Source organism: Doryrhamphus excisus, linkage group LG12, assembly GCF_037039965.1.
Source record: "Doryrhamphus excisus strain RoL-2023G ecotype Guam linkage group LG12, RoL_Dexc_Guam_v1.1, whole genome shotgun sequence".
Taxonomy (NCBI): Eukaryota; Metazoa; Chordata; class Actinopteri; order Syngnathiformes; family Syngnathidae; genus Doryrhamphus; species Doryrhamphus excisus.
In genome coordinates, this window is record NC_136368.1 from 4,225,488 (window position 1) to 4,248,401 (window position 22,914).

Sequence of the window (22,914 nt, forward strand, 5' to 3'; positions counted from 1 at the left end):
TGGTTTCAATTAGGACTTTATTTCTTTATATTTAATTAGAACACAGCTTCTGGCTCAGTTTGAAAAGTTAGGCCACTCGAAACCATCAACTCTGCCGTCTAATGCTGTTATGTAGGGAGCCTCTAAGGGGCGATTAAAGAGTGTTGCTCTCCAAGCACACATAGAGCCATGTGAAGGATCACTCCCAGAGGACATCCATCACACTGTAGCACAAAGGCAGGACCATTCAGACCCAGAGCAGCAGGAGACGTCCACGAAGGCTAACACAGCTGTGTTCACTGCATGAAAAATGTGGGGCAGATGCTATGCTGCAGCTTTTCTCCCCTTGGGGCAAACAGCAGCTCTGCTCTTGAATCAGTTTGCACCCCACCCTATCCTGATTCTCCTTTTCTACCTGCTTACCTGACAGGGCTCGGACGATGAGTCGTACGTCAGCGATGTGAGTGATAACATCTCAGAGGACAACGCCAGCGTGACCGATAACGTCTCCAGACAAAGTAGGTCCAAGCAACCTGTACTGTTTTGCCTAAGAAGTTGCGTTCAATGACTTGGCAGGGTATCCTACTCCATGGAACGAAAACACTGACACACTTGTTCTGGCAAGGCGCTCGGCGAGCTCGTTTATCATCGTGGCTGAAGCCTCTGACTTCACGAGGCTGCTCTATGCCAAGATCTTTTCTTAGCCTTTGAGAGTCGTCTGTGTGGGAAGGGACGGGGCTCCCTCCTTCATCTCTGTCACACCCCACATACGCCTATACAGTACATCGGCAAGGAGAACTCCTCTGTATTCCAGTTTTCGGAAACTCCTTATTAAGTTATGGTATCGAATTTGTCAGCTGCAGAAAACATTAAAAACCCTAAATGCCTACCTCACTCACGGTGCAACCAAAAGTAACACATGTGGAACACACATTATAACTCTCCCACACGGACTATCCAAGTATTGAAGTAGATAAACTAATATACATGTAAACTATACTATTTTATGCTAATTTATAACCCACAAGGCATGCTGGGTAATTTCATTTTGGGGAATCGGGCTTCCCAGCATGCCTTGCGGTTTAATACAGTATTGCTTTGTATGTCGTCCCTCACCACTCGGAGCTTCAATTACAGTTTTTCAAAGTACATCCATTAATAAATTATCGCTGTTGCGTGGTTGACTGTGGCCTACTATTGCTCAAATTATACATATTTTTGACATAAATTAAGCATTTTCACACATAGAAACAGCTAAATGAAGTAAAATACAAACATTAATCATTCAGAAGACTCAAAGATATGTAATAAAAAAAAAAGTCACTTGGTGTCAGTAATGTCACATTGATGAGACAGTATGAAGTACAGTACAGAACAGGAATTAACAACAACAACAACAAAGACGTCTCAATGCTAACATGTGTGAGCCTGTATTATGTCTTATTTTCTCTTATTATGTCTGCTATATTTGGTAATATGTTGGTTGTCTAGAGGGCTCTAATAATGTTCAGGGGGGTGCTGGAGCCTATCCCAGCTGTCTTTGGGAGAGAGGCGGTGTACACCCTGGACTGGTGGCCAGCCAATCACAGGGCACATATAGACAAACAACCATTCACACTCACATTCATACCTATGGACAATTTGGAGTCACCAATTAACCTAGCATGTTTTTGGAATGTGGGAGGAAAGCGGAGTATCCGGAGAAAACCCACACATGCACGGGGTGGCCAAGATGGCCAAGGGTGGAATTGAACCCTGGTCTCCTATCTGTGAGGTCTGCGCGCTAACCACTCGACCGCCGTTCTAATAATGTAAAAAATCGTATTTAGAAAGTCATAAACAGGTTTTCTATGCTCTAACGAGGAAAATATTTTGTGTGCTCCACATGTGTTACTTGTTGCACCGTGAGTGAGAGAAGCGCTTGGTTTGCCCGTTGGTAAATGCTGTCACCAGGAAGTAGCACACAAACAAAAAGCTCCTCCTTCATATACTGCAGATCATTTTTCATTTCATTTTCATTTTCATTCTATCAAGTGTGCCCTGTTTTCAGTGGCCAATGGAGACTTTGCTGGCTGTGCCTTCCGGAACGGGCGGCGCACCTGTCTGCCGGCGCCCTGCCCCGACACCAGCAACATCAACCTGTGGAATATCTTGCGGAACAACATTGGTAAAGACCTGTCCAAAGTGTCCATGCCAGTGGAGCTCAACGAGCCCCTCAACGCGCTGCAGCGTATGTGCGAAGAACTGGAGTACAGCGAGCTGCTGGATAAAGCTGCTGAAACGGAGGACTCCTTTGAACGCATGGTAAACCATGGTTTGGAGTGCCATAGGAGGCCATGCTGGAATCCCAGTCTTAGATCTAATATATGTATATATTTATATTGTATATTCTGTGTGTATAACAAAATAACATATATAATATAATATTTTTGTCGGTTCCGACAGGTTCTGGTCGCTGCCTTTGCTGTCTCAGGCTACTCATCTACCTACTACCGAGCAGGAAGTAAGCCATTCAACCCGCTTCTTGGAGAGACGTACGAATGTATCAGAGAAGACAAGGGCTTCTGCTTTTTCTCAGAACAGGTACACTGATTGGCCACATCATTAGGTACAGCTATATAATATGACGACAGTCCAGGAGATGATGAGTTACATTTTTTTGTATGTGTTAATTTTTATGGCTGTGCAGTCAAACCTTGGTGTCTGTACGTCACCGTATCATTCATAATTATTTTTGGTGGGTTTTCTTCTTCTTAATTTATTTCAGACATGCATACTATGTTACCGTAATGTATCTCACATACGTATACACTTACAATACAATACACTCTATATATATATATATATATATATATATATATATATATATATATATATGCAGCATACATACACATATTCATACATATACATACATACACATATTCATACATATACATACATATATTCATACATACATACATACATATATTCATACATACATACATACATATATTCATACATACATACATACATATATTCATACATACATACATACATATATTCATACATACATACATACATATATTCATACATACATGCATGCATGCATGCATACATATATATTCATACATATATTCATGCATACATACATGCATACATACATATATTCATACATGCATACATACATACATTCATACATACATACATGCATACATACATATATTCATACATACATATATTCATACATACATACATGCATACATACATATATTCATACATACATACATGCATACATACATGCATACATACATATATTCATGCATACATACATATATTCATGCATACATGCATACATACATATATTCATACATGCATACATACATGCATACATACATATATTCATGCATACATACATATATTCATGCATACATGCATACATGCATACATACATATATTCATGCATACATGCATACATGCATACATACATACATACATTCATTCATACATACATACATATATACATTCATACATATATACATACATACATACATACATACAGAGGTGAACAGTAAACTCACAGTTAGGCTGAACTGTTTTTCTTTTCGCACAGCGGTCGAGTGGTTAGCGCGCAGGCCTCACAGCTAGGAGACCCGAATTCAATTCCACCCTCGGCCATCTCTGTGTGGAGTTTGCATGTTCTCCCCGTGCATGCGTGGGTTTTCTCCGGGTACTCCGGTTTCCTCCCACATTCCAAAAACATGCTAGGTTAATTGGCGACTCCAAATTGTCCATAGGTATGAATGTGAGTGTGAATGGTTGTTTGTCTATATGTGCCCTGTGATTGGCTGGCCACCAGTCCAAGGTGTAACCCGCCTCTCGCCTGAAGAAAGCTGGGATAGGCTCCAGCACCCTTACACGTGAGGATAAGCGGTAGAAAATGAATGATTTTTCTTTGTTTTGTACCCTTTCAATGTGTACAACAGAAAGACTGTGTTTGTCTCTCGTAGGTGAGCCACCACCCGCCTATCTCTGCCTGTCACTGCGAGTCCAAGAACTTCACCTTCTGGCAAGGTAGGCTGCCTGTCAGTTTGGGAGAAAGTTGAGATGGTTACGTTGATTTCCTGCTAAGGGTTTTTTTTAGGATAGATGCATGGAGATTTCAAGATCAATAACTCCAGTCAATATGTGGATCTGGATTGCGATAGTACCGGTGTTTATCTCCACAGATGTGAGATGGAAAAACAAGTTCTGGGGGAAATCAATGGAGATTTTGCCGGTCGGGACAGTGAGCCTCATGATTCCCAGGTAACGTAAAACTATTCACATGTGATGAATGACATGCATATAGATGAAATGTAGCTGACTTTGTGGTTCTTTCATTATCGATGCAGACTTAATGTCACTAGTTAAGAATGTACTGAGCAGCAAGTGTTGCAAAACAACATATTTACTGCACAAATATCATTAATGCATGTCATCTTCCAGGCTTTCTTCGATTTTATGGTAATGGTAATGGTTTTATTTCATTTGAACATGCATCAGATTACAATTGAATGCATCACATAATCAGTTCACAGTTCCACATGTCCAAAAGGAGTAGGAAGAAGCAAAGATTATTAAATCCTACCCCTCCATCTGGTACGTTTACAATCAGCAACTGTTACATTTGATCACTTCCTGCTTTCCATAATACAGTTTAAGGCTTTTTTTTTTAATAATGCACCTCGTTTAGCAAACATCAACTGCTTGTATTGTTTCTTGAATTGGCTCATCGTTGTGCATTGTTTGAGTTCCTTACTCAATCCATTCCATAGTTTGATTCCACATACTGAAATGCTATGGCTTTTTTTAACGTAGTCCATATTTTAGCATCACAAGATGATTCAGGAACTGTGTGGTTTTTCTTCCAGGTTTGGAGATCACTACGAATGGAACAAAGTCACCACGTGCGTTCACAACATCCTGAGTGGACGGCGGTGGATCGAACACTACGGCGAGATCACCATCCGTAACACAAAAAGCAGCGCCTGCCTCTGCAAGCTCACCTTCATCAAGGTCATAAGAGTTTTCATTCGAGCTCAGAGCCTGTAAAGGACGACCATGTTCATCTTGGACTGTCCGTCTGTTAGGGAAACTACTGGAGTTCTAACGTGAACGAGATCCAAGGATTTGTAATGGACCAAGAAGGGAAAGTCATCCATCGGCTTTTTGGGAAATGGCATGAGGGTCTTTACTGCGGCGTTCCACCTTCTGCCAAATGTATTTGGAGGCCAGGTAGGCAGCTGGGTGACATCTACTGTAAAGACTGAAGATCCAGCTCATGTTGATGTTCTTCTTCTTTCTAGGCTCCATGCCCACAGATTATGAGCTGTACTACGGCTTCACCAGATTCGCCACTGAACTAAATGAGCTGTGTCCCGAGTTAAAAGACGTCCTGCCGCGTACTGACGCACGATTCAGGCCCGATCAAAGGTCACAAGACGACTGAGCCTACATTCGGACAAACAGGACAGCACCATCAGTAAAATGTTATTCTTCACGCAGGCATCTAGAGGAAGGAAACTTGGAGATGGCTGCCTCGGAGAAGCAGCGCATTGAAGACATGCAGAGGACCAGGCGGAAGTGGAACGAGGAGAACAACGTCAAACATGAGCCTTGCTTCTTCAAGTAAGAACATACTCTTCCCTCTCCTTCTCCTGGTGCTACCGTTCGTTTAATGGTGTTCGTCAGCGCATCCACGCATTGGTCACAGTCTCATATGAAGAATGCATAGTGGTACTTTTACAGTTGGGACATTATAGACAGATTCCAGCCTTTAATCATTTTGATTGTGTGTGTATGTTCATAGAATGCACACAGGATAATTCCTGCCACATTCCAAAAACATGCACGTTAGCTTAACTGGAAGCTGTGAATCAGGGGTCTCAAACTCAATTTACTTGGGGGCCACTGGAGCTCGGGTCTGGGTGAGACTGGGCCGCATCAGGTTTTCCAAAAAAAAACAAAAAAACTCATTTATTAAAAACAAAGAAAATAAGCCATGTAAGGCAGTTTACCTTTTAGGGGAGCAGAATCGATGGCGGACAGGAAGTTATAGCAACCCGTGTTATTAAGATTATTAACACGTCGTTAAGGACGCGTTAACGGAAGTTCCCTTCTTAATCTTATTTTGCGCTGACACAAATAAACAAAATCATGTTGGACGGTGTAATTAATCGCGATCAAATCTTTTAATCGATTGACAGCCCTTATATATATATATAATAAATATATAATATAATATATATAAAATGTATATATATATAATATATATACTATTATATAATATATATATATAATATATATATATAATATATATATATATATAAGGGCTGGCAACCGATTAAAAGATTTGATCGCGATTAATCGCATTGGCCATAGTTAACTCAAATTAATTACATTTAATTGCAGATGGGTATAAGTAAGTAGGGGAAATATTTGTGGTAAACGATTCGATGTGCAACTACGATGATAATTACATCAAATTTGATGTAAAGGGATATCAATTTGGGAACTTTGGGCCATTATTAAAAAAATATACAGTCAGCAAGCATATTTTTGTATTACTATTTTTCTTTATTATTAGCATATTAGCTCTTAAACTCGCCCACAAACGTTCAGCAAATACAAAATGTGAGAAATCAAATATTTTAATCGATTGACAGCCCTTATATATGTAATATTATATACATATATATATATATATAGTATATATAAAGTTTTGACTGTAATAGCTTTGTGAATGGGGCCCACCGTCCTCACCTGCACTCTTTTCCCTCCCACAGGAAGGTGGTCGATGCCAATCACAGGGAACGATGGGTGTCCAACAACATGTACTGGGAGCTCCGCAAAAACCCCGGCTTTATCAACATGGAGTGTACGGTCAGCCTGTGGTAGCGACACGGCCCTTCACCCGTCATATTTACCTCTGCACGGTAAAACATGCCAAGAGAAACGCACGCACGCACACTGGACCCCACCCGCTGAGGTCATGGAACGCCGGTCGAAGATCACACCTTCATCGTGCTTGTGGAAGTCAGGTTGTCAAGGACAACTAAAGGTGCAATTCCCGTGTAGATCTTTCCTCAGCTACGTTCATCATGACTCCTGAGTCAGTCCTTTGCCTTAAACGGACGCTCATAATTAGCTGACGTTTGATTTCCGACATCTTGTCGACAATAGCATGCATGTTTAGAGCTCTCACTGGCATCCTGCCATAATTAATATATCATTCATGTTGTAGAGAAAAAATAGGTATTTTTATAAAATATCTTTCATTTATTTTTGCCTTTTAATACAGTCTGTCACAAGCGGAACAACGCGTAAGACTCTGAAGTGACAGAGACATGAGAAAGGGTCCACGGGTCCCATTCTGGCTCACACTGACAAACAAAACCACGTTATCTCATTTTAACAGCTACTGTGTCCGTATATCCTGTATACTGTGGGCTGACACGGCAGGGAAACCCACTCCAGCAACGCTACAAACAGCAAAGCCAAATAAATACGGTAAGAGCAACTACAGTGGATCCCCGCATATTCGCAAAATCTTGAGGCAAAAAAATTTTTTTTTCCTCCAAAAATAGGTGGTGTTATTCACAGAAAACACAAACAAGTAGGTCAGAATGTACAAATACGTGGTAATACTGGTGAAAGGTACATCATATTTACATGCGTATGTCTTTATGCTTCACTGATAATGCTTTTTTTTGCCGGTCCTTGAACGTACCGTAGTCGCTGTGAGACACAAAGTGACATCACGGCCACAGCTTAATCGTGGGTTAGTGTACATTATGGTTCATTAGCGGTATGTACAGTATACGTTTTGTGTGTGAGGCTGAAACGTAACAATATCATTTTTAGTATCACCGAGGTCATTTTTATTCATTTGTTCTGATTTGTGTTAAAATGAGATTCACTTGAATTTTCCCATGTAATAAAGAACATATACAGATTTTATTACCCCCTTTTAATGGTTGGTTAGGAACAGGGCTTAAACCTGGATCGTATAGCGAGTGGGAAATTCCACTAGGCTCTTGATGGGCGTGTCTCAGTGACTCGCCATTTGCGGCCATTAATTCATCCAGATGTGAGTTTCCTTGTTTATATATGGAATATTTTTATAGTTAGAGCATATAAAATCTGTTTACTGACGTTTCCCCAAATTGTCACACTCTTATTAACCAATTAGCCAATACAGTAGATGTAACAGAAAATAAGACATAGCTAAGACATGTGTGTTGATGTAAATTTGTTCCGGTGGTGCGGACAGGAAGTGATGTTGACTTTTAGCTTTTGTTACGACCGCAAGGAGTAACCCGTGTTTGGGATTATTGTGCCTGTTGTGAGAATATTAATAATTATTTCGGCGATCAAGTCTCGTGCTTGAATGTTACATTACATTAGTAACATTACTGACACCTAGTGACCAGTGTAGAATACTACATATCATCGCAATGTCTTTGAATGCGTCTTCTGAATGCCTTTTTTTTTTTTTTTAAACTTGAAAATGCTTTTCTTAGTATGCATATTTTCGACTAATAACACCACAATATAGTTAATATATTTTTGAAAAGTCGAGAGGGAAGCCACAAAATTCGAAGCACAAAGTGGCGAGGAATAACTGTGCTGCGAAAAGCGGAGATCCACTGTATACAGTAGGACAAAACACTCCACAGACACAAATATTGTCTATTTTATCAATAAAAAAACATGAAGAACCTCATGTTGATGTTGACCCGGGAGACGTTCTCTGAGAAGATCTATCTTCTAGATAAGTGATTGTCAACTGGTAGGTCTAAAATACAACACACATACAACCACATTCATACTAGATCATCTCAAAGGATGGCAGTCAAGTCCTCAGCAACCAAACTAGACCTGGTCCACAGAAAAGAGTTCCTTCCGCACTGGATGCTTGTTGGAAGCTTTAACTCAGGGGTGTCCAAGGTGCAGCCCGGGGGCCACTCCTGCTGTTTTTTTATTGGTCATTTAGTCATTTTACAAGAATAAAGTTAAAGTGGTAATTTTACAAGAATAACTTCATGGAAGAAACAAAACTAAGTAAAATTGTAATTTAGGGAAAATTAGGTTGTGAAAAAAGTTGCCATGTTTAGAAATATTAAAATATTATATAAACATTATAATAAAATATTATGTGAATAAGGTCATTGCTTGATGAAACTTTATAAGATGAAAACCCTCAAGAAAGCTGTGAAAAAATGTTGGGAAAAGTCATATTCTAATGAGGAAACACGGGATTAAATTTACAATATTATGAGTAAAAATAATGTCATTTTGTCTGTATTTTATGAGGGTTTTTTTTCTAGTAATTTTTGGAAAATTAGGTTGTGAAAAAAGTTGCCATGTTTAGAAATATTAAAATATGATATAAACATTATAATAAAATATTATGTGAATAAGGTCATTACTTGATGAAACTTTATAAGAAAGAAAGCTGTGAAAAAATGTTAGGAAAAGTCATATTCTAATGAGGAAACACGGGATTAAATTTACAATATTATGAGTAAAAATAATGTCATTTTGTCTGTATTTTATGAGAGTTTTTTTCCAGTATTTTTGGGAAAATTAGGTTGTGACAAAGTAATATTATAGGAATAAAAACATAATATTACATGGGGAAAGGATCTAACTTTACCAGAATAAAATGAAAATATTGAGCAAAAAAAAAGAAACTATTTTTAATATGAAGAAAAATTTTCACAAATATTTGTTGAAATTTGCATCCTTTCATTTTTCACTGTGGCCCCCGGGGTCAAAGGTTTGGCCACCCCTACTTAAGACTACTTCAGTCCATGTAGTTTTGCATTCAGTCAGCTTCTCAATCCTGGGTGGGGGCAGCAGCACCACCTGCTGGTCAGTGTAAGAAAATGCAGCTTCCAAGCTACAAGACTGGGATTGTGACGCTTTAACGCTGAATAAATAACATAAAGTAGCAACTGATGTAAACTACCAGCGACGCCTTCTTCAGTCCCGGAAGTTTGTCAGTGTATTTTGTCCCACACATGCCATAAATATGCATCCAGTGTACACGGTTTATCTGCTTTGCTGTCATATTTCTACCTTTTTTTCTGCACACAACCAACAGTTTCACTTGCTGTGCCTTAATGCATTTAATAACACACACTACTAAAAGAGGTAAGAGGTTCTGCCATTTATTATATAGACACTGCACACTTGCATAGGGATGATAATAAAGCTTTTACCTGTGCTACCAGTCCAACCAATCAATAGACGGCTTGGTCATCACTGTAAATATCACCACGCAGCAGCAGAAGTGGCCATCTTGACTCGCCTATGGAGAAAAAAAAAAATTAAAAAAAAGAGGAAAAACATAAAAAGTTCCACATGCATGTGTAGACTGTCAATGATTGTTGCAGATGCCTTACAGAAAGGTTCCATCTTCTCATTTGGACTTTGTCGTGGACCGTGTTGGCTCCTGTTGGTACCTTTTAAAAAGTGCAATTGAAACCAAGTACATATCTTTCCATGAACACTGTACACTGCTGCTACATAGTGCTCGTATTAATAAAACAGGACCATGACTGAGTGCTTTATTTGCCCAACGTGATATTTTTGTATGTTCTGAAGCTTCTATGGAGGAAAATGGAATATTTTTAAAATAACTTTGCTAGAGGACACCAGTGGCATAAAATAGTCACGCTGACATATATATGCAGCTTTTTGTTTTTAGGATTTTCTGGCTTCATACATGAGATAAAGACGTGTGAAGATGCAAGATGCTTATGTCTATTTGAGGAGTAATCAGCAATTTAGCATAATTTTTCTTGAGTAAAGAAAAAAAACAAACATGAAAAGCGTATGTTTTTTTTTTGTTTTGTTTTTTTATTGGAGCTGCTTGTGAGTGCTGTTAGATGGGGACGAGCCCACAGCAGGACCCGCTGCTCGTTGAGTAGAGCGATACATACTTTCATGTCAATCTCATCGCTAAGCTAGTTATGAGTTGCTTTTGTGAAACGGTTTCTGGAGAGGTTTGATGACTCACTAAAAATTACAACAAAGTCCTTAAATTGGCAACAATCTGGCAAGGTAGCAAACAGGTAGCAGCATATACACGTATATATGGCAGTCGAATTTCTAGGTATTGAGGGTGTCCGGTTTGGGGGTCCTTCGAAACGTATGATGTGGTCCTGATGGCATCAAGCTCTGACCTTCAGTGTTTTCTGGAGCGGTTTCACAGCAGAGTGTGAAGGTTTTTGGGAGTGAGGTCTTCGGCCCCAGGTGGAGGAGTTCATATCTTGGGGTCTTGTTGACAAGTAAGGGAAGGACTGGAGTGCAAGATGGAAGAAGCTTTGTTGGCTACTTAATCAGTCTCTCCAGTGCTGGCATTGCAATTGTTTGTATCGACTCCTGTTTGAATTCAATTGTAAACTGTCCTATGAAAAAAAGTGCGACTTATAGTCCGGAAAATACGGTAATATAACAACTATACTGTGACTCCACATGTCCCGAACCGGCCTGTATTATAATTCATATGCCGAAAACTACAAAAAAAGTGTCAAATCCACATATTTACATAAAATGAATCAGTTAAAACTCGACACACTGACACACAAGCTGCGTACATCCACAGGAACGCAGCACAAAGTCCACAATATGAAGACCGGACGACTCGCTTAGTACAGCGCCACCCTGATCCGATGCTAAAAACGAAGGTTGGCTTTTACTTGTTGGAGGCGATGATCTTGATGTACTGGAGGGCGCTGTGCGCGGCGGCGTTGTGCGCGTTGCTGTGCGAGATCCCTGTGCCGTGACACACGGTGACGGGGGACGTGGACAGCTCGGCCAGGCACTGGTACTGACCGTTGGCCGTCAGCTCATCTACAAAGCACAGCCGCGCGGGGCGGAAGAAGTGTCGAGCGGCTTGGTTACCATGGAAACGAGCAGGTTAAGTCAAATATCCCGTTTCCACAAAAATGTTTTTTTTTTTTTACATTTAAAGAGTTAAAATAATTCATTCATTTTCTATCGCTTTTTCCTCACGAGGGGGTGCTGGAGCCTATCCCAGCTGTCTTCGGGCGAGAGGCGGGGTACACCCTGGACTGGTGGCCAGCCAATCACAGGGCACATATAGACAAACAACCATTCACACTCACATTCATACCTATGGACAATTTGGAGTCGCCAATTAAACCTAGCATGTTTTTGGAATGTGGGAGGAAACCGGAATACCTGGAGAAAACCCACACATGCACGGGGAGAACATGCAAACTCCACACAGAGATGGCCGAGGGTGGAATTGAACCCCGGTCTCCTAGCTGTGAGGTCTGCGAGCTAACCACTCGACCGCCGTACCAAAAATGTTAAAAAATCGTATTTAGAAAGTAATAAACAGGTTTTCTATGCTCTAATGAGGAAAATATTTTGTGTGTTCCACATGTGTTACTTGTCGCACCGTGAGTGAGAGAGGCGCTTGGTTTGATGACCACCCGTTGGTAAACGCCGTCACCAGGAAGTAGCACACAAACAAAAAGCTCCTCCTTGATATACTGCATCTCCAGCGTACAATAAAGATCATTTTTCATTTCATTTTCATTCTATCAAGTGTGCCCTGGAATTGAACCCCGGTCTCCTAGCTGTGAGGTCTGCGCGCTAACCACTTGACCGCCATGCAGCCCGGGTTGAAATAATAATATTTACTTTAATTTTGTGTTTTGAATTGTTTGTCTATATGTGCCCTGTGATTGGCTGGCAACCAGTCCAGGGTGTACCCCGCCTCTCTCTCGAAGACAGCTGGGATAGGCTCCAGCATAAGCGGCATAGAAAATGAATGAATGGATGTTTGTATAGCCGTTTTTGCAAGGAGACTTTTTTTTTATCTTCTTGGGATCCCAGACATTAAAAATAGAAATTGTACCAGGTGAAAAAAGTATGCCCGTCAAATCACACATTTGTCAAGTACTACTACGACTACTACTACTACTACTACTACTACTACTACTACTACTACTACGGGTCATGTCATTGTTTCTGTGTTTACTCACCGATATCCAAGTAGGCCACAGCAAAGCTTTGCTCCTTGGACAGCTCCGACATCAGCTGGATGTAGTCAGTGTTGGGGATGCTGAGCGGGTTCCTCCTCAGTGAGGAGATGATCTCTGCCGTGGAGTTCCTGAGGTCTTCAAACTGCACCCTCGGTTTGGGAGTCTATCAAATAAGACACAAAGCGTCACACCAAAGTTGCGGCGTAGGATCTGATCTTGATGTAGCGTAAGTGACGTGGCGCACCCACCCAGGTGATTTCCGAGGATCCTGACAGAGCCTGAAGCTTCTCCATCATCTTCTCTGCTGCTGCCTTCTTTGCTGCTTTTTTGGAGCTTCCTATTGCTGGACGGTCGTGAACAATTGATGAGGATGTAAAGGTGCAAATGGTGCAAATGTCTACCTGTTTCTGACAGAGACTCCAGCCTGCAGGTCATAGTGAATTGTGGCCTGTGTAGTGGACCGGCCTCCCTTAAGACCGTGTACTCGGGCAGACGCCAGCCTCGCTGCAAGGCCAGTTCCTGCAGCGTCCCCACCGAGTTGGGATTAGTTTCAACTGCATCCCCGTTCCTGTAAGATCAACATCAACCTCAAAGAACAGAAATCACACATTTGTTAAGTACTACTACTACTACTACTACTACTACTACGGGGCAAAGTTGCATGGTTTGTACTTCATTCATTCATTCATTTTCTACCGCTTATCCTCACAAGGGTCGCGGGGGTGCTGGAGCCTATCCCAGCTGTCTTTGGGCGAGAGGCGGGGTACACCCTGGACTGGTGGCCAGCCAATCACAGGGCACATATAGACAAACAACCATTCACACTCACATTCATACCTATGGACAATTTGGAGTCGCCGATCACCCGGAGAAAACCCGGGATGCACAGGGAGATCATGCAAACTCCACACAGAGATGGCCGAGGGTGGAATTGAACCCTGGTCTCCTAGCGGTGAGGTCTGCACGCTAACCACTCGACCGCTGTGCAGCCTGGTTTGTACTTCATTCATTCATTTTCTACTGCTTATCCTCACAAGGGTCGCGGGGGTGCTGGAGCCTATCCCAGCTGTCTTCGGGCGAGAGGCGGGGTACACCCTGGACTGGTGGCCAGCCAATCACAGGGCACATATAGACAAACAACCATTCACACTCACATTCATACCTATGGACAATTTGGAGTAGCCAATTAACCTAGCATGTTTTTGGAATGTGGGAGGAAACCGGAGTACCCGGAGAAAACCCACGCATGCACGGGGAGAACATGCAAACTCCAGGGTGGAATTGAACCCTGGTCTCCAAGCTGTGAGGTCTGCACGCTAACCACTCTACCGCTGTGCAGCCTGGTTTGTACTCATGTTTTGTTCATATTGTTATGTTTTATGAGTATGTTTAAAGTCGTAAGGGTAAATGGTAATTTCAGAGCTGCTTACGTAGCCGCCACGTCGGCTTGCAGTATGTTCAGTGCAGCCTCTGCAGCCATGTGTTTGGCCGCCTTCTTACTCGGGCCTTCCCCTGGAATAACAACACACATGAGTAACACCATACACCATCTTCAATATGTTTCATAAACATAATAAAGCAGCAACCCGAAGTACAAAAATAAGCCTCATTTTGGGGGAAAAACAAACTCTCTTCTCCTGACATGCACACACATGACAGGTTTTCACCCTGCAGGAATTGGAACACAAATATAAATTAAAAAGATTAAACACTCTTAATGCAAAAAATAATCTAATAATGTAACTTTATGATCTCATTCCTTTCTGCTCTGACTGCGGTGTGAGGAGTTCAGGTGCACTCGTAACTCTGTCCATTCGGTGCTTTTTTCACTGAACCTAGGGACTAACACCTGTTTGGCTCACCTTGGCAGCAAACATCTCCCACCGTCACACTGAAGACGAAGCTGGGCTGGTGGGCTTCCCCTTCGGCTTTCTCCATCAAGTAGGCGGGAATTTTGCCACTTCTGGCCCCGTACTCGTGCAGGATCTGGATAGGCGTCTTGCCGGCATTGGTCCCAGGAACCTCATCTTTTATGGGGCTGTGTGGAGTCACAAAGTTGCAATGTCATCACTGTGCTTCATTTAAGGTCTGCTCAATCTCGCCAGGCCAAAAATGAAGGGTTATTTAGGGGGAAAGTAGAAGATTGTGGTTAGCGTGCAGGCCTCACACAGCAAGGAGACCCGAGTTCAATTCCACCCTCGGCCATCTCTGTGTGGAGTTTGCATGTTCTCCCTGTGCATGCGTGGGATTTCTCCCACATTCCAAAAACATGCTAGGTTAATTGGCCACTCCAAATTGTCCATAGGTATGAATGTGAGTGTGAATGGTTGTTTGTCTATATGTGCCCTGTGATTGGCTGGCCACCAGTCCAGGGTGTACCCCGCCTCTCGCCCGAAGACAACTGGGATAGGCTCCAGCACCCCCGCGACCCTCGTGAGGATAAGCAGCATAGAAAAAGAATGAATTACTGCCTGTCAAAACCTGGAGTAATTACTCGGCGGTGACGTCATCACAGTGTGTGTTGGCTAATCGTCAAGCTAGGTTAGCTATTTTAGCTTAGCATTTTACCAATGGAGATTGTGAAAAGGAGGTGAGTATGGAACGAGTGGAGAAAAGTGTTAGTGTGATAGAAGAGTTTCAGGTAAAATTAAAATGTATACAATAGATAGATGAGACAGATGCAGAAGACAGGCTTTGATGGAGGAGATTGATGTGCTGTGGCGACCCCTGAAGGGAAAAGCCCAAAGCGAAAGAAGAAGATCGCCAGAACAAGCTAATGCTAATTTGTTTTCACTAAACTGCGTAACTTAAGTGATTCGCTTGGGTACATTTGAGCACATCAGTGTTTGACTTTAACATAAAATATATAATCTTTATTTTTTGGCATACAAAACGACAAACCTGGAGTCGCCAGAGGTGACGCCTGACTGGTACATTTCCTGAGACATGTTTGTGCTTTCTTCGGGTGAAGTTATTCCATGAATAATGGAGAATATCTAAGAAGGTATATCAATCCGGCAACCCAGCAGAGTTATTGCAAATATGAAAAAAACATGAGGAAAATACTAAAAAAAAAACAAAAAACAATACGTTGAGTTCCAACCGGAAAAGCACTTGCAGTAGTGATATCAACATCCGGGTAAACACGGGTCACGTGTTTTCACATGTTGGCGCCACATTGTTCGGCGCCCCCTGCTGTTGGCTATCGCCAATTTACGATATTACAGAACATTTCATCTATATTGGACTAATGATTAAATTAAAACAAATTATTAAAATAAAAAGAATGCTACTTTGTGTATATCAAACTGAAAGTGAAACAATAGGTAAAAAGTATAAAGGTTTACAGTTTAAATCCCATTGTTAAAATACATCAATGATAATGAAATACAGTGTTAGAGCTCATTACAACAAATCTCATGACAATGAATATTATTAAAACAACTGGAGTGTTCAGTTATGGAATATCATGGGTAACAATCAGAAAAAACACTGTTAACAGCATTCAGCATGACAATATAACAAACACATTTGGACGAGGTGGTGAATGTGATCGGTAGTAAACGTCCCTGAGGTGTTTTTTTTCATACATGGAGGTATAGGTCAAACATTTGGCAGCTTAGGGGGATCACGCTGGGGAACTGGAAAGATGACTTTCTTTCTGAGCGAGAAGGCTGGTTGAGGCATTTGCTTCTTGGTGCCTGTATGGTCCGTCTTCTGGCTGACGTCGGCATTCACTTTGGTCAGGATAGACATGAGGTCACATTTTCTGTAACCCAAAACCAAAACATTGTTCAGATAGTGAATTGAACTAAGAACATATGTAGATATATATATATATATATATATACAGCGGTCACATTTATCTTATTGGATCCTAGTCTAAGCAATGACATGTGCGGTCAGTGTTCTCATGTGTAACGTACCTGGGCACCATCTTGATCAGGTTTTGGCACAAAGACTGAATAAACCAAGTGCCGCGTTCCTTATCTCTAAAAGAAACATAAAGCGGCACAGAGGCCAATGCCAGCAGGAAGTCTGCATCAGACGGGATGGATTGTTTCATCTTTCTAGCATCATGCATTAGGCTCCCTTTTATAGGGCCGTCATTCTGCACACAAACGGGGGTCTGCTCCTTGGTGCCCTGGCATGCCTGGATGAAAAACAGTTTGGGCTTTCCTGCTAAGGAACGGCACCGAGACGCATTCAAGGGCTGCTTCAGCTCCTCAAGTGTGACGGTGCTTCCATCCACACCGTACACGGCTTTTTCCAGGCCGTGGCTGAGGACGCAGCACACCAGGCAGTCCATCTTACTGTGGTCCATTGTGCTCAAGCCCTGAATGAGAGATAGCATCCTGTCCGCGCTGCAGTCATGCTCTATCAGAACCTCAAAGCCCAGCCACTGGAACACCTTCTCCAAACAAGCTGGAGGGAGACACACAGAATGACAATCCTGTCACATGACTTCACATTTACATAGAATTTATTTAGAAAGGGAAAACACATATTAAACTTCATTCATTCATTTTCTATCACTTATCCTTACGAGGGTCGCGGGGGTGCTGGAGCCTATCCTAGCTGCCTTTAGGACAGAGGCGGGGTACACCCTGGACTGGTGGCCAGCCAATCACAGGGCACATATAGACAAACAACCATTCACACTCACATTTATACCTATCAAATCAAATCAAATCAACTTTATTTGTAGAGCATTTTTACAGAATTAGGAACAATTACCACAATTAAAAGGAAGAACAACTACTAAGAAAGCCCCTCCCATACTAGACACACACATCCACCCACAATCACACACATTAAACAGACATGGCATGGCACTGAGGATCAAGGAAACGCCACCTTTGGGGCCGTCCACACTTGGAGGAGCCGCAGGCCGTGCCATCGGGGGACCAGCACCGGGCCCCCCGACTCCGACAGACGGGCGGACCCCCACATCAAAGGGATGAACAATTTGGAGCATGTTTTTGGAATGTGGGAGGAAACCAAAGTACCCGGAGAAAACCCATGCATGCACGGGGAGAACATGCAAACTCCACACAGAACTTTTCACCTGTATATGTGCGATTGTAGCTAATTAAAATTAAAAAAATGCTAAAATAAGCATATTTTTAACAGGTAAGCAGCTATAGTCAGCAATGAAACAGTATGATTTATGAATTAGGGATAGTGCGGATTTGAAGTGATGACTGTACTATAAGTTAATTCTTCACTCGACCACCAACCTACATTCATCAATGTTGGTTCCCTCCCGCTGCCTGAGGAACTTAGTTAGTTTGAAGTCGTAGTTGTTGATGATGAGGCAGAATCCACGCTTTTCTGCATCCATGGAATATGTTTCGATATCACCCTACAGAAACAAACAGTTAATAAAACTATTCAATAATAAAAGAATCAGTCAAAATGTATGTTAGACGCAACAACCACACACCTCGTCACTTGTGTTTAGTGAAGCTTGCGGGTCAGTCTTTACAGAGGTGGTATCGCTTGTGGGCTGAACTTCACTACCTGCTGTGGGGTCAGATCATCACAAGGTTGATAGGAACATCTAACACTCTGCAACAGTGGAACCTCAAAAGTGCAACACCCAAAAAATTCTACATTAGTTTTGGAAGGAAGGACATAACCTTGATCCGCCCTTTATAGAGTGGTATAAATATAGGCACATGTATGCTGCTCCCTGCTCTGGCGTGACAAAACATGTGCCTCAAGGCATGCTAGGAAGGGTCCCAGCATGCAGCACCCAGTTACGTTACGTTTGAGACCTTTGGTCTAAACTTTTACAAGTTCTACAGTATTTTCTGCAGAGGAATTGAACAAAAAAAAGAGACTTATAATGACATTTGGATTGGCAGCAGCTACTTCCTTGAGTCGTCAGTGCTCTCAGTCTACATGGCAGGTCCTCATAGTTGCCTTCACCGTGTTCCTCACCTGCATGGTCTAGGAACACATTCAAAAGCAAGAAATCATCTGCTCAGCTGCGATGTCATGACGTGACTCCCATGTGACACTCACCTATTGAAGTGTTGTTGGAGTTCATGGACGACTGTGAGACACAAAGGAATTGATAAAGAAAAAAAAAAAAGACGTCACGCCGTGATGCAATCGTCATGACAACCGTGACACTCTCTCACTGTTCAAACACATCATGCACAGCATAGCATTTGGTGCAAAAGTTTAGACCGAGTGATGCTACAGGAATGCCGCCATAACGTCATGGAAATAATACTAAAACTAATAATAATGGGCTACCTGGTTTTGTTCAACAGGCCATCGCTGGTCTCGTGGTGGACCCGCCACCTCAGGTACAGGGCAGCGGTAATTCACTGGAATTCAAAGACAAATATACTGTGTACTGTATATTTGGATACTGTGCAATACTTTGTTTTTTACATTCAGTATAGTTACTCCAGACTCCATTCACTGTGCAATATCTGATCAACCTCCACGTGCAATATTAAGGCTTTAAATACAATATATTAAGTTCGATGTGAAGTTTTTTTTATAATGCCTCATATTAACGCGTTTCATATTATCTGCATACTGTATTTGTATATAATTATGGGTAAAACTGTTGATTTTGTTAATACTTGGTTGTTTATATGGTTTATTTTTCTATATTGTGTATTTTTGTACTGCTTAACTGATTCTGTACTCTTGCTGCTGTGCAATGCAAATTTCCCCACTGATGGACGAATAAAGGCATATCTTATCTTATCACATGGGAGGCCAGGGGCGACCCCAAAATGAAGATGCTTACTCGCCATTTATTTTTCTTACCTTGAGATTCTTTATACTTTTTGATTGTTTCTTGCAACACTGGGCAGACAGTCTTAATGAGGTTTTCCAGTTCCGTCAGGTTGTTTGCGCTCAGTTTGTCCATCTTCTCCATTTCCAAGAAGACCTCCAGTGTTGACTGCAGAACCAAATGTGACAGTGGGTCATTGCTAAGGCATCGACTTATTAACAGTAGTTGCATTTGCTAACCAAAAAGGGGCTACAAAGGCGAATGGATGATAGGTTCATATTTTCTTATGAAATGTTAAAGGGGACCTATTATGCCCTTTCACATTTCTGAGTGTTCCTCGTCGGGCAGGCGTGGTGAGTTCAGGGGCCTTCAGCCAGTAGCTCATGTGCTCATGTGTTACTGGCGCTCAAGTGCCTAATTCAATTCAATTAGCCTAAAGCTCAATTAGCTTTCCAAAGACTTTAATCATTTATTATCAACTCCTATACCCACTAAATTATAAAGTGTTGTTCGCTGTAGTCAGGAAGTAGTTTGGGACTGTGACCAATCACAGCAGAGTGGGCGTGCCCGGATTAAATTAAAACAGACTGTTTTGGCGTGAAGCACAAATCCAAGGAAATACAGCTGGAATAGGTGTAGATTCTGGACGGTCTACAAGGTTATTGTGTGTAGCTGCTCTATAGGAGTCCACAACTCAATACAAAGGGCAGAAAAACGGGCATAATAGGTCCCCTTTAAGACATTGAAAACCCCTGCTTATAAACAAATGGTATATATTTCTAACGTCTAACCTGGTTGGTCAGTATAAGCCAAGTTGCTAATAAAAATACAGTAGAAGAAGTCAGGAGATTGAGGGTTCAAATCTCTGTTTGGGCATCTCTGTGTGGAGTTTGCATATTTTTATATTTTTTCATAACCATATTAAAGTCCACATTGTTTGTGATAAAAGCCAAAAGGGGACCTTTAATGCAAATTTTTCTTCATTTCTTCAGCCATTGCTAGCAAGTAAACAGAGGAGCAGAGGTTGAGGGAAGGCAGAGAGCTTTGCTGGCTTACAGCCACGCCCATACAAGGAAGTCCACACCTCTGTGACATCACAAAGGGGCAGTTTTACCACACCTTTTGAAACCAAGCGTTTTGAGCCATCCCAAAATTCTTTTAGGGCTAACTTCCAAATGCGCAAACCTCATTATCTGAAGCTTTGGCATGGTTGAACACAAGAATACAACATTCTAACTACATTTATCGGTCAGAAAAGTGGAAAAAGGCTAATAGGTCCACTTTCATATTACTATTTTAAAAAAAATCGCATCGGCAAGACTACAAAACAAAAAAAATCATAATGGATCGGAAGCCAAAAAATGTGGATCGGGACATCCCTAGAATGTTCACTCACCATTTTGTCCAGATTCATGCGTGGAAGACTTCGGTACAGCAAGAATTTCATACTTCTCAAATCCTGGGCATCAATATCCACTGAAAGGTTGTATAACATCTTCCTGAAGCATTTGAAAACAGAAATCAGTGTTGGTGACTGGTCCTCAATTATACGTAGTTACTCCTGTTGCATTTATTTCAATCAGTTCTGCGACATGAACTTTAAAAGGGAACTGAAAGTATTTTTTACTTCATTTGTGCACAACTGAAGGCGACTGAAAACTTTCCAGTGCAGCGTTACTTAAAATGACGCTTGTGATTGCACAACAAGGTGTGGCTTGAGAAACACTTTGTGGGTCTTGTTAAACATGCGTCAGTTTGCCGTACATAATAATGATGGTTTTCTACAATATTGTTGTTGTTACCTGCCTTGCATAACAGGCTCATCTAAATAAGATGACAATTCAGGACACAGCTCTTGAAGCTAATCTCTAAGCCCACCTGAAAGGAGAGATGAGGTTGGTGGTCAGAGATGGTTGGAAGTTCAAGTCGCGGATAAGACTGCGTTGTTGAATGAGGAGGAGGAGCTCAGTGAGCAGGTGAGGTTTCTCAGCCGACAGGTAGCCTTGGAGCTGCAGTTCGGTGAAAAGTTCTTTGGCCGAATTCACTGAGGCTGAGTGGTACGAGAGGAGTTCACGGCAAAGAAACGCCAACGCTTGTACATCCTCCTCCTTCAGGCCTTTTTCTGCCTGGAGAAGCAACTTCTGGAAATCCATGACCTGGACTAAAACACATGACGGGAGTGAAGTTGGGGGGTCTATGAAAAAAATAAATCAACCACCCTACAATATTAGCTACTATTACATTGAATTTTTTGTTGCCAATAATATGTAAGATATGCCTTTATTCGTCCCTCAGTGGGGAAATTTGGAATATTCTAATGTAAATGTTTTTGGAATGTGGGAGGAATCACTCGGAAGTACCCGGAGAAAACCCACGCATGCACATGCAAACTCTACGCTGAGATGGCCGAGAGTGGAATTGAACTCGGGTCTCCAAGTCGTGAGGCCTGCGTGAAAACCACTCCCTCACCGTGAAGCCCACAGGACTTGTGTAGTACGGTTGTCCTTGCCAAGGTCCGTAGGTCGATCTCAGCTTTTGTCCTGACTCACCTTTTGTCAGCGATAGCGTCAAAAGGTACTATTTTCCCATAAAAAATATGCTCTTCTGCTCTTCTATTAACTTCCTTAATATTGGGGGTAGTGAACGAGGTATCAAACTAAAGTTGAAGTCAGATAGAATTCATCACAGACTTGATTTCACTGAATTCAAAACTAGCCAAAACATTGCTATACAGTACAGCACGTCTCGTGGAAACGAGACATGCGCGTGACATTTTTTTTTTTAAATCAAAGTATTGACAAACTAACCACAAGTTTGTCGGTAACGCTTACCTTTTAGCAGCTCCGACACAATAGCGTATCCGTCGTCCTCAAAACCTGAAAACTTCCTGTACCGCCCCGACAAGACGGACTTGGTCTTGGTCTTTTATGGTGGATTTCCCCGAAATATTTTTTTGATAGGGAAGCTGAAAGCGAAAGCAAATACTGAAGCAGGCGTGAGGTAAGCAACCCGCCACTTGTGACGCGTCGTAACATGTAACAACATGTTAAAACTATCGACTAGTATACAAATTCTCTTTTGTTTTAGAATGGGTGGATCCATCCAAATATGATATCATAACATATCATA

General features: G+C 41.8%; 3 protein-coding genes across 11 annotated transcripts in view; 1 reads left to right on the top strand and 2 right to left on the bottom strand.

Moving 5' to 3' along the window:
• Positions 1 to 8,090, top strand: part of osbpl6 (oxysterol binding protein-like 6) — a 31,144-nt gene extending 23,054 nt beyond the window's left edge. For all 4 annotated transcript variants that reach the window (XM_058082156.2, XM_058082159.2, XM_058082158.2 and 1 more), the window contains exons 15-24: positions 410 to 497; positions 2,030 to 2,283; positions 2,425 to 2,562; positions 3,966 to 4,029; positions 4,185 to 4,263; positions 4,869 to 5,013; positions 5,088 to 5,232; positions 5,304 to 5,430; positions 5,503 to 5,625; positions 6,783 to 8,090. In XM_058082156.2, the coding sequence (XP_057938139.2) occupies positions 410 to 497; positions 2,030 to 2,283; positions 2,425 to 2,562; positions 3,966 to 4,029; positions 4,185 to 4,263; positions 4,869 to 5,013; positions 5,088 to 5,232; positions 5,304 to 5,430; positions 5,503 to 5,625; positions 6,783 to 6,894 (1,275 nt within the window). In that variant the 3' untranslated portion in view covers positions 6,895 to 8,090. The remainder of the gene's footprint in view (positions 1 to 409; positions 498 to 2,029; positions 2,284 to 2,424; positions 2,563 to 3,965; positions 4,030 to 4,184; positions 4,264 to 4,868; positions 5,014 to 5,087; positions 5,233 to 5,303; positions 5,431 to 5,502; positions 5,626 to 6,782) is intronic.
• Positions 8,091 to 9,353: 1,263 nt separating this feature from the next.
• prkra (protein kinase, interferon-inducible double stranded RNA dependent activator) lies at positions 9,354 to 16,073 on the bottom strand. 2 transcript variants are annotated; one of them, XM_078795235.1, is made up of 7 exons: positions 15,924 to 16,073; positions 14,885 to 15,060; positions 14,453 to 14,534; positions 13,424 to 13,590; positions 13,271 to 13,365; positions 13,023 to 13,185; positions 9,354 to 10,312 (listed from the first exon to the last, which is right to left on the bottom strand). In XM_078795235.1, exons 1-7 carry the CDS (start codon positions 15,968 to 15,970, stop codon positions 10,245 to 10,247), a joined length of 798 nt encoding a protein of 265 aa, XP_078651361.1. In that variant the 5' UTR covers positions 15,971 to 16,073; the 3' UTR covers positions 9,354 to 10,244. The 2 variants fall into 2 exon arrangements, with proteins under 2 accessions (XP_078651361.1, XP_057938171.2); XM_058082188.2 differs by lacking the exon at positions 9,354 to 10,312 and adding an exon at positions 10,863 to 11,859.
• A 285-nt stretch (positions 16,074 to 16,358) lies between these two features.
• On the bottom strand, positions 16,359 to 22,769 carry casp10 (caspase 10, apoptosis-related cysteine peptidase). 5 transcript variants are annotated; one of them, XM_058082186.2, is made up of 11 exons: positions 22,617 to 22,769; positions 21,664 to 21,946; positions 21,182 to 21,284; positions 19,818 to 19,953; positions 19,290 to 19,363; positions 19,053 to 19,083; positions 18,902 to 18,977; positions 18,469 to 18,544; positions 18,267 to 18,387; positions 16,949 to 17,447; positions 16,359 to 16,791 (listed from the first exon to the last, which is right to left on the bottom strand). In XM_058082186.2, exons 2-11 carry the CDS (start codon positions 21,936 to 21,938, stop codon positions 16,626 to 16,628), a joined length of 1,557 nt encoding a protein of 518 aa, XP_057938169.2. In that variant the 5' UTR covers positions 21,939 to 21,946; positions 22,617 to 22,769; the 3' UTR covers positions 16,359 to 16,625. The 5 variants fall into 5 exon arrangements, with proteins under 5 accessions (XP_057938169.2, XP_057938168.2, XP_057938167.2 ...); XM_058082185.2 differs by having other exon boundaries at positions 18,469 to 18,548; positions 18,900 to 18,977; XM_058082184.2 differs by having other exon boundaries at positions 18,469 to 18,545; positions 18,879 to 18,977.
• Positions 22,770 to 22,914: the final 145 nt, after the last annotated feature.